Below are 13,669 nucleotides of genomic sequence, written 5' to 3'. Positions count from 1 at the left end.
TGAGCACAGTATTGCTATAATTCATTTGCACATGGCTTGTTGGCTTGGTACTGAGGATTCCTATACAATGTGTAGAGAAAGCTAAGTACATAAAAACAGGATCCACACAACCAAATGCAATGAGCAGAGAGTCACATAAGGTAACCATCATAAAATTCAGATACCATCTCCACTGTATGAGACTATCTGCCAGTATGGTATCAATTTTGAAGAAATTAAGGTGAACATAAAAAATGGCACTGTACTGTAAAGTACTGTAAATTATTTTCAGGGTCTGCAAACCTGCAGACTAACTGGCTGCTCATTGGAAACACGTGGCGAGATAGTGACAATTACAGTTTGACCTGTTATTTGGCATGGTTAGAATAAGAAGGGCAAAGGAGTTTGCCGTCTTCTGAATTAAAATTCTAAAAGCAGTAGCGTAATATGCTTATGTCTAACAAGAGAGGCTGGCACTAAATTCTGTAACCTGAAGGATATAGGGGTTGTAGGGAGATACGAAACATTTACTGTGTTATTGTGGTAGTATGATGGGATCTAAGTTAGTCCTGCTTTGACCAGGGGGTCGAACCAGATGATTTCCAGGTCCTTTCCAACCTCCATTATGCTCTGAATTTATGATTCTATGAATAGGTGATGCTATACTTGGGAGCCCACTTTAAATTGGAATGAAGAATGGAGCTTACATCTCGGAGGAGGCCAGTCACTTGCAAAGCATGCTCATGGGAAAGACTGAAAGAAAACTCCCAGCTGCAGCTTACCCTGTGGCCATCACATACAGTTCATTTAACCTTGATGTTTTGCATTGCAGTCTCTGGTGATTTATGAGATTAGTCTGTTTCTCCAGTGACAGTCTCCACAACAGGATTTTGAAACCTGGATCTTGCGTGCCAAATCCGTTTGATCCATTGAAAACTGGGATTAAATTATTCTGGAAGGACATAGTGCATAACTCCTCTTTCTTCTAGTCACTTCATATTCCTTGATCTCAGCTTCTACCATCTTCTATTGTTTATGTATGCTTTGGCCCAAAGAGACAGTAAGTCTCCAGCACTGAAAACATTTATGCACATACTAAATTTTACTAACCCAAAGCAGTTCCATTGAAGCTATCAGCATAGTTTTATGAAGTACATGTAGATGTGCCATAAAGATTGAGACCTGAAAATTTACAGCTGTGGGCTTGACTTCAATAGAACAGAGATCAGTGTATCCTCTTTGTGATTTATATTTGTAGACGAAATATAGGTATAAAGCCAGACAGTCTTTAGGCAGGTGTGAATTGATGGGAGTACGTGAAGATCATTTTCTGAGTCACAGTTAGACAAATTACAGTGTACTCTTTTATACTTTATATAAAAGTACATCATGGGTCTCTAAGAGCATCCCTCACCTCTTTTCTGTGTGTGTTAGAATGAGTATCACACATTTTGACTTGAAATTTAACTTTGGTCTGCCACAAGCTCTCTCAAAGTCAACAGAAATAAACTGACCTTGAAGGGAATGAAGTCTGTTTATTTCACAGCGATTTAGATCATGATTTTAATGATTATTTTGTTGGAATGTGTATACTTGAATAATAGCTATAGTAGAGCTTTCCAGCTCCACTTCTAGTATGTATTGGTCACTACATGCTTAATGGATTTCACACACCTACCATATTTCTCATCAGTGAAATACAAATAATTATTAAGATATCTCTCAAAACACCTTGAAGTTAAACTGTTTAACCAGCAGGCTTTTGGGGTTTTCCATTGCAGTATGTCTTTAAATCATATTTTTGCATTTATTTAATTGTGTAGCTACTGTATCCTAGATGAATACCGTGATATTCAATACTGTACAGATTTTCTGCTTCTGTAGAAAGGATATTTTTTGAAATTACTCTTAGGATGAATATATCGGGACTGTTATTACAGATTTTTTTTAGTATTAGTTAGGACATTTTGGCAATTTGAGGCACTTACAACTTTCTGAAACCAAAAAGTAAAATGAAGAAGTTATATCACAGAGATATAGGTGTATATCTGTCTGTATTGCTTCATATACATTATATAAACATTATATATACAAACATATATGTTATATGCTTATATAATATATAAAGGCATGTGTGTATTAAGGATGTTAAAATTAAATTATGGAGGAAAATACACTCCTTGCCCTGCTTACTATATAACAGGAGTATTCATGCCTCAAAAAAATAATGTAAAATGGGATGGAAAATGTCATGCCCTCTTGGTCATGTTTTTTGGCTCATTTATTTTACATTTATGGGAACAGGCTTGTCAACTCTAAACCCATCTGGCTCTAGCAGAGGAAAAGAAAGAAAAAGCAGGAAGTCCATTTTTGGCAACAATCCTGGCAGACTAAGCCCTGGGGAGTCAGCTACTCTTGCCAAAGCATCTGGAAAAGGTAAAGTTAGCATCTTCTTTCATCAGTCACGTGGAATGACTTTGTACCAGACCAAGTTGTTAAAGATCATATACTTTATAATGTGCAAGATATTGAACTCCTGAATGTTGTTTTTTTTTGTTAGCACATTAGCTATTACAGTAACACTATTATAGCAAGTGTTGAGTGTATATTAGTGGAATGTTAGAACAGGATTAATTGGTCAGGAAAATAAGACCCTAATTTATAAAGGATTCAAAACCAACATATATTTTAAGTACTCTATCTTCAAGTTTGTATTTTAGGAGATACAAATGAGTATTTTTGAAGTACAAATGAAAGGCGGGACTATTGGGCTGGATCCCAAAAAGGATTTTTAGTGTCTGATGTAGGACTTAGTTACCTGAAATTCAGCCAAGTCCAAACATGTAATTGTGCAAACTCCTGTGTTCCACCTTAGAAATATTTAGACTCCACAGGTGAACTCCAATTTGTGAACTTGGGAATTGTACTTCTGCATATGAACAGATGTAAAGAAACACAAAGGAAAGTATAGAAAAGGTCCTGCAGCAGGGATTGAGCCCAGATGGCCTGCCTTTCATTTGAATGCTGTAGATGGAAAGTTACAGAGCCGTACCCTTCCTTGTGTTCATTTTTCTGGCCCAAAGAACATTGCATTTCTTTCAGCCCAAGTGCCTAACTGCAGCAGACAGGTTAGGTTCCCTCCAAGAAACCAGTACCTACAAACGAAGAACTCTACTGCCTAATTCTTAAAGTCATAAGTATTTTGCTGGACTTGTCACCTAACTCTTAGGGCACTCTATAAACTGCCTGTTAGGAGACTTACCAGATGGCTTTCAATCTTGCCTCCCTTCCTAATGTAAAATGTAGAAATTAAGAGAATGGCATAGTGTCTCACAGAAGACCCTACAGCTGGGTAAGTATGTGATAGTTAGGGATGCAAATCCTACAGAGGCCAACCCTACAATCCCATGTTTAGTGCTCTAAGTATTAAATCACAATATCGTTCTGATATTTAAACATTGTTTCCTCTCATGGATTGTTCTTACTGTACAGGAAGGAATGTGACATTTATACTCAATGGTATCATTTTCCAGGATCATCTTTTTCTACTATTTCCAAAGTATACGCAGACAGCTCGCTAGAAAACATTGAATTCTTAGAGTCTCTGCATCTGCAGCTGTGGCTTGAGGCTGTTGTTTATTTTCCAGGTCCTTTTGATGTGATGCGGCAGACATGGGAAGACCCTTGCTCTCCTTACAATTCTCCAGCTTCTCTCAGTGCTATCATAAGGACGCCCAAATGCTATCATATCTCCTCCCTGAACGAGAATGCTGCCAAGCGGCTGTGCCGGCGGTACTCCCAGAAGCTGATCCAGCACACCACGTGTCAGCTCCTCAGGACATACCCTGCTGCCACACGCATCGACTCCTCCAATCCCCATCCACTCATCTTCTGGCTCCACGGTGTACAGCTTGTGGCTCTTAACTACCAAACAGACGGTATGGGTACTGGAACACACAACTTTTTATACATTTTAAATATGAATTAGGTCCTTGGAATGTGAAACTGCATTTGACCTTTGCCTGTTACCACAAGGTATCTGTCTGTGTTCCCCAGTGCAAGCAGCTTCATACAATGGCAATCTAATTCTTAAGAGCAGCAGTTCAGGAGCTTTATGCTAATGCAAGCATCTCCTGATACCACAGAAATGTTAGGACCAGCAACAACTGCAATTTTTATTCTATTGCTGAACGCTTTTTTTCCTCCCCCGATGTAAGTGGCTACTGTCCCCTTCTGATGATTTCAAATATAAAAAGGTAACTCAAGTATAAAAAGTATATATTATATATATATGTTCTGATAATTTCAAGTATAAGAAGGTAACAGTTCAGTAACTGTATTTATGAGAAGTGCTGGATGCTGGTTTAATGTTGGTCAGAACATTTTTTTCTATCCCATGTTGTGTTCCCACACCTTTTCAAAGGCGGATCTGTTAAGTTGCCTACAAAGCTAAACAGATGGTGCTTTTTCATTAGATAGTTCATAGCAAATATCTAGATACTTCTTGGATTATTGGGTTTAGGTGGGTCCTACAGTTGGATAAAGACATCAGAAAGGGATAGAAGAGAATGAACTATTCTTACAGTTTTATGTAACTAAGGATTGGACAGATTGGGTACATAAAATACAGCTTTCTCTGAAAACCAAACAGGAATTGATAGTACTAAAATTGGAAATATCTCTCTATATATATTTAAAACATGTTGTCTTCACTGTTACTGTTTTTCTATTGTACCATTGCTCTGTGTCAGTTTTGGCTGCCTTACTTTCACAGATCTTCCTCTGCAACTTAATGCAGCAATGTTTGAGGCTAATGGCGGCTGTGGATATGTTTTGAAACCTCCTGTTTTGTGGGATAAAAATTGCTCTATGTACCAGCAGTTTTGTCCGTTAGAAAGAGATCTTGATAATAAGGAGCCAGCTATATATTCTTTAACAGTAAGTACATTAAAAGGGAATTTCATACAGCTGAATAGATTGAAATAGGCAGTGTTTCACTACAGTCTTACGTTACAGTCATGCTTCTGTGTGAAAAGACTGAACCTTTAATTGTTGCATATACTTCTGAAGGCCAATATATGTAAAAGAAATTGAAGGGGGAAGCAGCAAATGGTCACCTTTATTTTGTTGTATTGGCTGCTTTGTATCCATAGTTACTTTCACTATTTCCTTCACAATGTTTGTCAAAATCCATTTTCTGTGGGACTACGCAACTGTGTAAAAGTACACTTGTGCCTGGATGTTTCACATTTGTGAACACTTGAGAAGCGGCACAAAAAGTCACTGTGAAAAGCTGTACTGAATATTAAAAAAAATATATTTTCAAAGAAGTTATATAATCCCATATATCATTTACGGATTTATGACAAAAAGTGCTATTCCAAGAAGCCAGTCCCTTCCAGGAAATGTTTCAGAAAATTGAGGTTCATGAGAATCAAAAGTCTTGCAGACACAGTAATTGCAAACCTGATTCTTCTGCTGTGTATATCAAAGCAAGCCAGAGGTCAGTGCCATTACCCCAGAGTAACTGAGAAGAAAATTTGATCCCTTTTGACTATGTTACTGGGACATTCTTTCTGGATTAACTTTCAAATGCCTTGAATGGTTACACTCATTATATATAGTATATTTTTTTCAGAGGAAAGATACCATAGCAAGGGCATGTGAGGTTTAAGCAGTGCTGCTTCTGAAATTACTGCCCTGGAAATTATGAAAGTAGGGGAGCACTGTAATTAAATCAGTGTGGTAGCAAACTACTTAGGGATGCGATAAAAGCAAAGTTTAGCTCAGAACTGTGACAGAAAAGAATGACTCCACTAATTCGTGTCTCTGTGTACTCCTTGGCTTCAGATCGTGTCTGGACAGAATGTGTGCCCTAGCAACAGCACAGGAAGTCCGTGCATCGAAATTGATGTGCTCGGGATGCCTCTGGATAGCTGCCATTTCCGGACCAAGCCCATTCATCGCAACACTCTGAACCCAATGTGGAATGAACAGTTTCTTTTCCGGGTTCACTTTGAAGATTTGGTCTTTCTTCGATTTGCAGTTGTTGAAAACAACAGCTCAGCTGTAACGGCTCAAAGAATCATTCCACTGAAAGCTCTAAAAAGAGGTAACACAGTTTGCAGTAACACCTTATACCAAAATGGTCTAGCAGATTCCAGGACTGAATCCTGCCAGAAGGATATTTTTAATCAGCTGGTTGCTGCCTTCTGGAGGATTCAGGGAACAAATATCAGGCAATATACTTCACCCTTGCAGTGTGATGCTGGTCTAATACTCACTAGGAGCTGGAGGACACCCAGTGAATTGTGAGAAGTCCCAGATTTGAGATGGACCGCATGCTGTTGGGGGGCCTGTGCTGATCCCGAGGTGAGGCTGTGTTCAGCTCAAGACTTGGTGCTCCCTTGGGAAGACCAGAGTGTCTACTCCACTACTTCCTTTTGCCCAAGAAATTCCTTTATCTAGTCATCATCAGGGCAGAGGTAAATTGCACTTCTGGCAGCAATGGCAGTAGGAGAGGTGAAAGAAAGGTGAACAAATTTCCCAGTGAGACTGTGTCCTTGTTTCATTTGTATTCTAATATTTAGCTATTTCATGTATGAATATATTGAATATTACAGCAAGATAAGGATAGACAGCTATATGAACCACTCAGCAGTTCAAAGCGTTTGGGTTATGCTGTTTTGCAGACAAGAGTGGTAATGCAGTATTTTTTCAGTGCTTTTAATGCTATAGATATAGCAAATTCTAGCTTTAAATACAGCAAATCTGAGTTTTCCATTTCCAAGACTTCTGTCCTAATATGTGGCAAAGTACTTACAAAAGTGTGGTGTTTTTTTTTTCTTCTTTTTAGGCTATAGACATGTCCAGCTCCATAACCTGCACAACGAGGCATTAGAAATTTCTAGCTTATTCATAAACAGTCGGAGGATGGAAGAAAGTCCCTCTGGAAATACTGCATCCATGGTAATTATTTTTATTATTATTATTTATAAATGCCATGTATTTTTAACTTAATGACTGCTGTGGTCTGAAGACTTCTAGAACCAGACTGTTCAAAGATATTAGCCCTTAAACTTGCACATTTTTCAGAAGTTCCTCAATGCCTAGTTCTTCTGGGCTTCAGCGGAAGTAAGTTTATCCCACTGAAACTGTGGGAGGGTGAAGCTTTTCCAAAGCTGGCTTACGGTATATTTAGGTACAGCACAAAAACCACACCTGTGCTGGAGAATGAGTGTGGTTGAGCAGTAAGGTTCAGAGGTGATTCCTTTATGCATGGATCATAAGCAATGCATTCTGGACAAATTAAAAAAAAATAAGAAAAAGATGCAAACTACCAACTGCTGTTTCCCTTGGCATAATGAGACTAATCTGTTACAGTAAAGGGTGGAATCTGTATTTGCATAAATACATAATTATACGTGTGTGTATACATCTGTATGTTTGTATGTACAAATATGCATATACATATATGTAAATGCTTGTGTATGTATGCAAATACAGATGTTACATATATATATATATATTATTTTTTTTAAGAAAGCCCTTACTGTTAGCTTATCTGGGTCACTTGTGTTGCAGTGGTTTTAAGCACGTATGTTGTCATTTTGCTTATTGCTGGAGTGTTAGGTGAAACCTCCTGAGCTACTGGGCATGCAGCAGTTGCGCAGCAGATGTTATCCTCCTGCAAATACGTGCCAAACACCTAGCTCAGTGCATCAGTAGGGAAGAAAGGAAGAACAGAAATGGTTTTGGGGAAAAAAGCTTTACAGGTTTTCATCCAGTTGTTCATATTTGAATTCAAATAGTCTGAGTTCACCTACAATGCAGATAGTGAGTGATGGAGATGTACCTGTTGTTCAGTGGCAGCTTATGCACCCTCACTGTAGAACTTCCTTTTTCTTCTTTCTCTTCAAGGCAGGGTGGCATGTTTTGTTTTTATGTTGTCCCCCCTTTTTTTCCTTTAAATTCATTGATCTGTAGCATAAGAACAACTTATAGCTTTCCTCTAGAACAACTAGATAGCTTTCCTCTGTTAAATTCCTTACAATTTGTGTACAGTTTCTCTTAATGCAACCTAAAAATCATATGCCTGTGTAAAAACAATCAGTAACCTGTTGAATATTGTCTGAACAGTTGTTTAGCACAGGTGAAAGGAAAGCCTCTGTGCCTTACAAAGTGACAATTCATGGAATTCCAGGCCCGGAGCCTTTCACTGTTTTTAACATAAGTGTGGGGACCACAGCTGCACAGCTTCTTCAGCAGGTAAGCTGCCCACTGAATTGCACATTCTGATTGCAAGAATCCAGGCTGATTCAATTCTCAACATGCATCTTCCTGCATGTCTCACATGAAGAATTGTTGTAGTTCATTCAGCGCAGTAAGTTGCTTTAGAAATTTATTACTATGGGATTAATTGCATTGCAAACTCAGAATATCTGTGATTTTTTTTCCAAATCTTGGCTTCAGACAATCGGTTTGTGAACTCAGAACATATTCCCTATTAGTATTTTAATGTTTGGGCATCTGAGAAAAATAATCTTTCTGACTGACAGAGTCAGTGGGCTGTCAGAACAAAGGCAAACTTTTCGGTGCATGTCTTTGAACTTGAGCATCTTAGGAATACAGAGTAAAAGTTAGAGGGCTAAGTTCATGAGTAGGAAAACCAGTTAACTCAACAGGGATTGTTATTCCAGCAGTGGGAAAAGACTGTACTGTCCTGGAATTATGAATAAATTGTCTGGCCAGCCAAACAGAACAGAAGTAAGCTTAAATAGTACTGCCTTGTCTGGAAGAGTTGAACTGCTTGGCTAGTCTAAAGAGAACAGTACATTACCCCCGAGTAAAATATCTGAATAATAAATAGCACATCAGAAATCTTGCCTACATTATCAGAATAGTTATCGATTCTTAAAGCTTCTTTATTCATATTCATTTATAAGTACTGATTATACAGTGTTTATATTTAGCATTCTAATTGCTGTGTGTTTATTGCGGTCTGTCTTAGCTCTTGGCTACCACAAAAGGCACCGAATCATGTGCTGCAGACTATTTTCTGATGGAAGAGAAAAGTTTTATATCTAAAGAAAAGAGTGAATGCAGAAAACCTCCATTCCAGAGAGTAATTGGTTCTGAAGAAGGGCTAGTGCAGCTTTTGAACAGCTGGTTCCCAGAAGAAGGATACGTTGGAAGAATTATCTTTAAAACCCGAGAGGAAGTAAGTCTGTTTTAGATTAATTGTTATTTACAAGGGTAGCTAAAAATAGCTGTTAGGACCAGGAAACAAAAGCGCATGGTGTTTGTTTCACTACTTGGCAAGTAATGTCAATACTGTGTACACCACTTACAAACAGACATAATGCTGAGGGAGCACAACTGGACTTCATGCACCTGTCAGTAAGTAAGTGTACCTATGCAGCACTAAGCTCTAATGTCAGCTACATGGTGTTTAATCACTGACTCAAAACTGCATTACCATGAGCTTACTGTTTTGACTGATGATAATTCCAATTTCATGTAAATAAAGATTTTGGCATTATAGAATATAAAGAAGAATATATATATATTTTTATATAGAGAATTATATTTATATATTTTTACATATATATATGTGTGTATATATATATATAATATATATTATATTTAATTATATTTTAAATATATTTTAAATATAATATTTAAATATAATATATTTAAGTATAATATATAAATATATTTATATTTTTATATTTCGTTATATTAATATTTATATGAAATATTTTAATATTTATTTATTTATATTTATTAAAATATTTTATTAATATTTTATATTTAAATATAATATATAATATTTTAAAATATAATATATTTAAATTATATTATATTTAATATATATTTTTATATAGAATATATATTTATATATAGAATATAAAGAAGAATAATAGTAGGATCATAGATAGCAGAACTCCAGACTACACTTACCAATCAGTTTAAGTGTCAGCAACTTTTTTATTCAGAAAAATTAGAAAGGATTTTACTATTAAAGAACTCTGAAAACCTCAATAGATATTAAGTTTTTCAATGATAGTCTAAAATAATGAAATAGGTGATTTCTTTTAATTTGAAGTAGGAAGATGGAGAGATTACTTTAGTTTAAACCATTGGCAAAACATCCACAGCTCACATATATGCTAGTGCCCAGACTTGTGAGAAACAAAAACTAGGAGACTTAATGTTCGAGTTTTCAGAGGTATTTAATTTGGCCAGCTCTGCATGTCATGTAATTGCTTAGTCTGAACACGACGACTTATGTACACATATGTTTGTATACACAGAGTTTACATACACAAATGACAGAGACAGTATTTACGTGAAAAGTCTTCAGGCATCCTTTAGAGTAAAAAAAATATGCACAGCTATATTATATGATAAATTTTATAAGATAAAGTGTTTTCAACTCTGCTTGTTTTAACAGACCTTTTGCTAAATCTTCATTTTAACAAATTACTATTCTATTACACAAGTCAGTATTTTGTTTTCCTTTGTTGCTAATGTTTAGAACCAAAATTACAAAGAAGGCATTTGTTTGTACAAATAGTAGCTTACTTAATTCAGTTGACTACGACACTTTTTAAGTATATTCACCCATGAATGTGTCACTGCTTGAACTCCAGTCTTTCAGAAAACACAGGATAAAATCTATGTTAGCATGGATGAAAGTTATGCTGTGGTTTTGGCCTGTGATGCTAGTACCTGAAAGCATTAGCTGTACCTTTCAGCTCTTCTGCAGAGAGCAGTGAACTCATTTTTACATACTGTGGTCCTAAGTACTACTTGCCTGCTATGAACAGTACTTCAGACACCGATTTTAGAAACACAGCTATTAATTATGAGCAATATTGATTTTCATGTAATGAAAACTTTTTATGACCACCAGTTATTAATTACACTTTGAAGTACTTGAATTTGGATCTTTTTTTTTTTTCCCTTTAGAATTTAAATGAGAGAAATGTCTTTCAAGAAGCAAAGGAAGATGTAACCATCACCTCTGAGGATGACAGTTTCTTTGTTCAGGTACACGATGTCTCCCCAGAGCAACCACGCACTGTCATCAAAGCTCCCCGCTTTAGCACAGCTCAGGATGTCATACAGCAGGTAAACAGCACACCACTTTCATTAACGGGTTCTGTAGTGTGTGGGCTGATTTCATGCAAGAGGTGGGTTTTGTTCTCGTCACTAGCTGAGGAATCTGTCTAGTAAACTGCATCTGAAGTAATGACTCCTTTTTCTCTTCCTTCTTTTTCTTTCTGCTTTTAAATAGACTCTTTGTAAAGCAAAATATTCCTACAGCATTCTGAGCAATCCAAATCCAAGCGATTATGTCCTCTTGGAAGAGGTGACAAAAGAGCCAGCAAACAAAAAGTCCTCAACATCTAAACCATCTCAGAGAATTCTCTCTGACCAGGAGTGTGTGTTTCAGGCCCAAAGCAAGTGGAAGGGAGCAGGAAAATTTATCCTTAAACTCAAAGAACAGGTTCAGGTAAAAGATCAAATACTTTGCTGTAGGTTTTATAGATGGTACACAATCAGCTCAATGGGAACATACTTCCATAGGAGGGAGACACTGACTTGTTAAATGAGATTTTAACTTACTTTGTTTCTAGAGGCTTGTTTCCAGACTTTTGTCAGTTCTACAGTTGGCAGGTTTTGGGGTGTTGTTCGTTTTTTTCCCTCAAACTAATTGCATCACCATAAGACATATGGCTGCAAAAAAAAAAAAAAAAAAGAGTTCAGAGGTGCTGCTTTAAAAGACTCTAACAATTGTTTTAAGTCTGAATATAGTATGTTGTGTTTTTTTGGTTTTTTTTTTTAACAAAGCAGAGCCTCTTGCTGCTATGCTTTCAGGGCCATACTGCCACCTCTTGTATGACTGGCTAGTATGAGGGACTCAGTATCCCAACCTCACATTTGTATCAGTATTTATTCAATTAGGATTTATACCAAGAGGTACACAAAATCTTGCAGGAGATGCCTAAAATCTTTACAGGACTGGAATGAGGCTGGGTGGAGGCAGCAGAGCGAATAATAGACTGCAGCAAAAAAGCAGATTCCTGTTTTCTCCCTGCCTCCTTCATTCTTTGCTAAACTGTATCAGTTACACCCAGCAACATGATTCTTTTTTTTTTTTCTTTCCCACCACAGTAAGACAGACAGAACTATCAGAAGGCACAGAACTTAAAAACTACTGAAATGCAGTCCCCTTTTTTCCTGCCCAATGGAAAAGTTGTCCTGTTGCTTTACCTTGGGCTTTGGAAAATGGAAGGACTGATAATGGGAGAAGGAACTGCAGTCTCCTTCCCAGCATATGCCACCTGTCCATGGAAATTGCTGCTTTAAAGTAAATGTGTCATAAGCATAGGTTTTATACAAGTTTATACCAAATTTGCAACATATTCTTAGTCTTTGACAATACATAATTTTCAATTAATCTAGTCAGAACAATCAGAACAATGTCATTGGCACAGCCTCACTGAATTTCAAAAGGGATGCCAGTTTAGAAAAATGTTGTAAGTTTTCGTGTTAAATTCTGTTTTTCATAGCTAACAGCCTACTAAACTATTTCTGTCATCTGTTTGCTTTTTTTTTTTTTTTTTTTTTTTAACAGGCAGCACGAGATGACAAAAGAAAAGGCATTTCCTTTACCAGTGAACTCAAGAAGTTAACCAAGTCAAGCAAGCAGTATCGGGGATTTATATCACCACCTCTGCAAGTCCTGCCAGACAGTCCCCAGAATAAGGACGAACGGTCTGCATGCAGTTTGACCTTCAGTGACGTTATGGAACAGTAACCACCAGTGCCTACAGCATGGTCTGTCTGTTCAGGTATGAGATATAATTGCTCAGAGTTAGAATCAATTTAGTACATAAATTACAGAATATTTTTTTCAAAGTTGCACTTGGTTAAACCACAGAAAGGCACAAGGGAGACTGACAGAACCCTAAAAACCTTACTCATTGGTGTGCACAGGCACAAAAATCTCCAGTTATTTACTAGGGCATTAGATACAGTGAATCAGAATGGTGTGAAGACTGGAGTTTCACTCACCTTCTTTGCCCATTTATAAAACAAAACTAGAATGTTGCATATTGATTGATTTTACAGTATGCATTTTAATCAACTACCTGTGCTTAATTATCACTGTCCTGTTATTCTTTTGCTGCTGGCCAAAGTAAACAAAAGTATCCAGTAGAGGTTTGGTTGTTACTTGTTACATTACATGCATATAATAAAATCTGTCAGATTCATGATCTCCTTTTTAGCTAAAACAGGTTTATAGTGGTAATGTCACTCTGTCTGCAAAATTTTTGCCAGAAATGTTTGAACATTTTTACTGTCCTTTCTGTAGCTCTTCAATTTCTTCTTACTTGATTTAAATAACCATTGAAAGGCACAACATAACAGAAGACTGTACCGTTTATATAAAGGCAGTACATCTAACTTGCCCACTCATTTACACTAACCAGATATTTGGATAGTGCTATTACAGCATTGAGCTATCACCAGAGAAGCTACAGCTCATTGTAAATGAAGAATAAATCTGTTCAGTGTCGATAATCAAACCCATCTCACATAAAGTAAATTTAAGGAGATTGTATTTCTTTTTCACTTGCTTACACTATTGAAACATTTTTTGACATGGACTGTCATG

At 36.8% G+C, this 13,669-nt stretch overlaps 1 protein-coding gene across 7 annotated transcripts in view; it reads left to right on the top strand.

Moving 5' to 3' along the window:
• Positions 1-13,669, top strand: part of PLCE1 (phospholipase C epsilon 1) — a 161,708-nt gene that overhangs the window by 141,716 nt on the left and 6,323 nt on the right. For all 7 annotated transcript variants that reach the window (XM_084290408.1, XM_084290413.1, XM_084290411.1 and 4 more), the window contains 10 exons: positions 2,284-2,415; positions 3,627-3,917; positions 4,754-4,917; positions 5,830-6,091; positions 6,836-6,948; positions 8,119-8,247; positions 8,990-9,199; positions 10,954-11,115; positions 11,282-11,500; positions 12,626-12,842. In XM_084290408.1, the coding sequence (XP_084146534.1) occupies positions 2,284-2,415; positions 3,627-3,917; positions 4,754-4,917; positions 5,830-6,091; positions 6,836-6,948; positions 8,119-8,247; positions 8,990-9,199; positions 10,954-11,115; positions 11,282-11,500; positions 12,626-12,808 (1,865 nt within the window). In that variant the 3' untranslated portion in view covers positions 12,809-12,842. The remainder of the gene's footprint in view (positions 1-2,283; positions 2,416-3,626; positions 3,918-4,753; positions 4,918-5,829; positions 6,092-6,835; positions 6,949-8,118; positions 8,248-8,989; positions 9,200-10,953; positions 11,116-11,281; positions 11,501-12,625; positions 12,843-13,669) is intronic.

This window comes from Netta rufina, assembly GCF_964035555.1.
Source record: "Netta rufina genome assembly, chromosome: 7".
NCBI lineage: Eukaryota > Metazoa > Chordata > Aves > Anseriformes > Anatidae > Netta > Netta rufina.
Note: the sequence above shows the minus strand (reverse complement) of the source record. Positions and strands in the feature narration are given on the sequence as shown.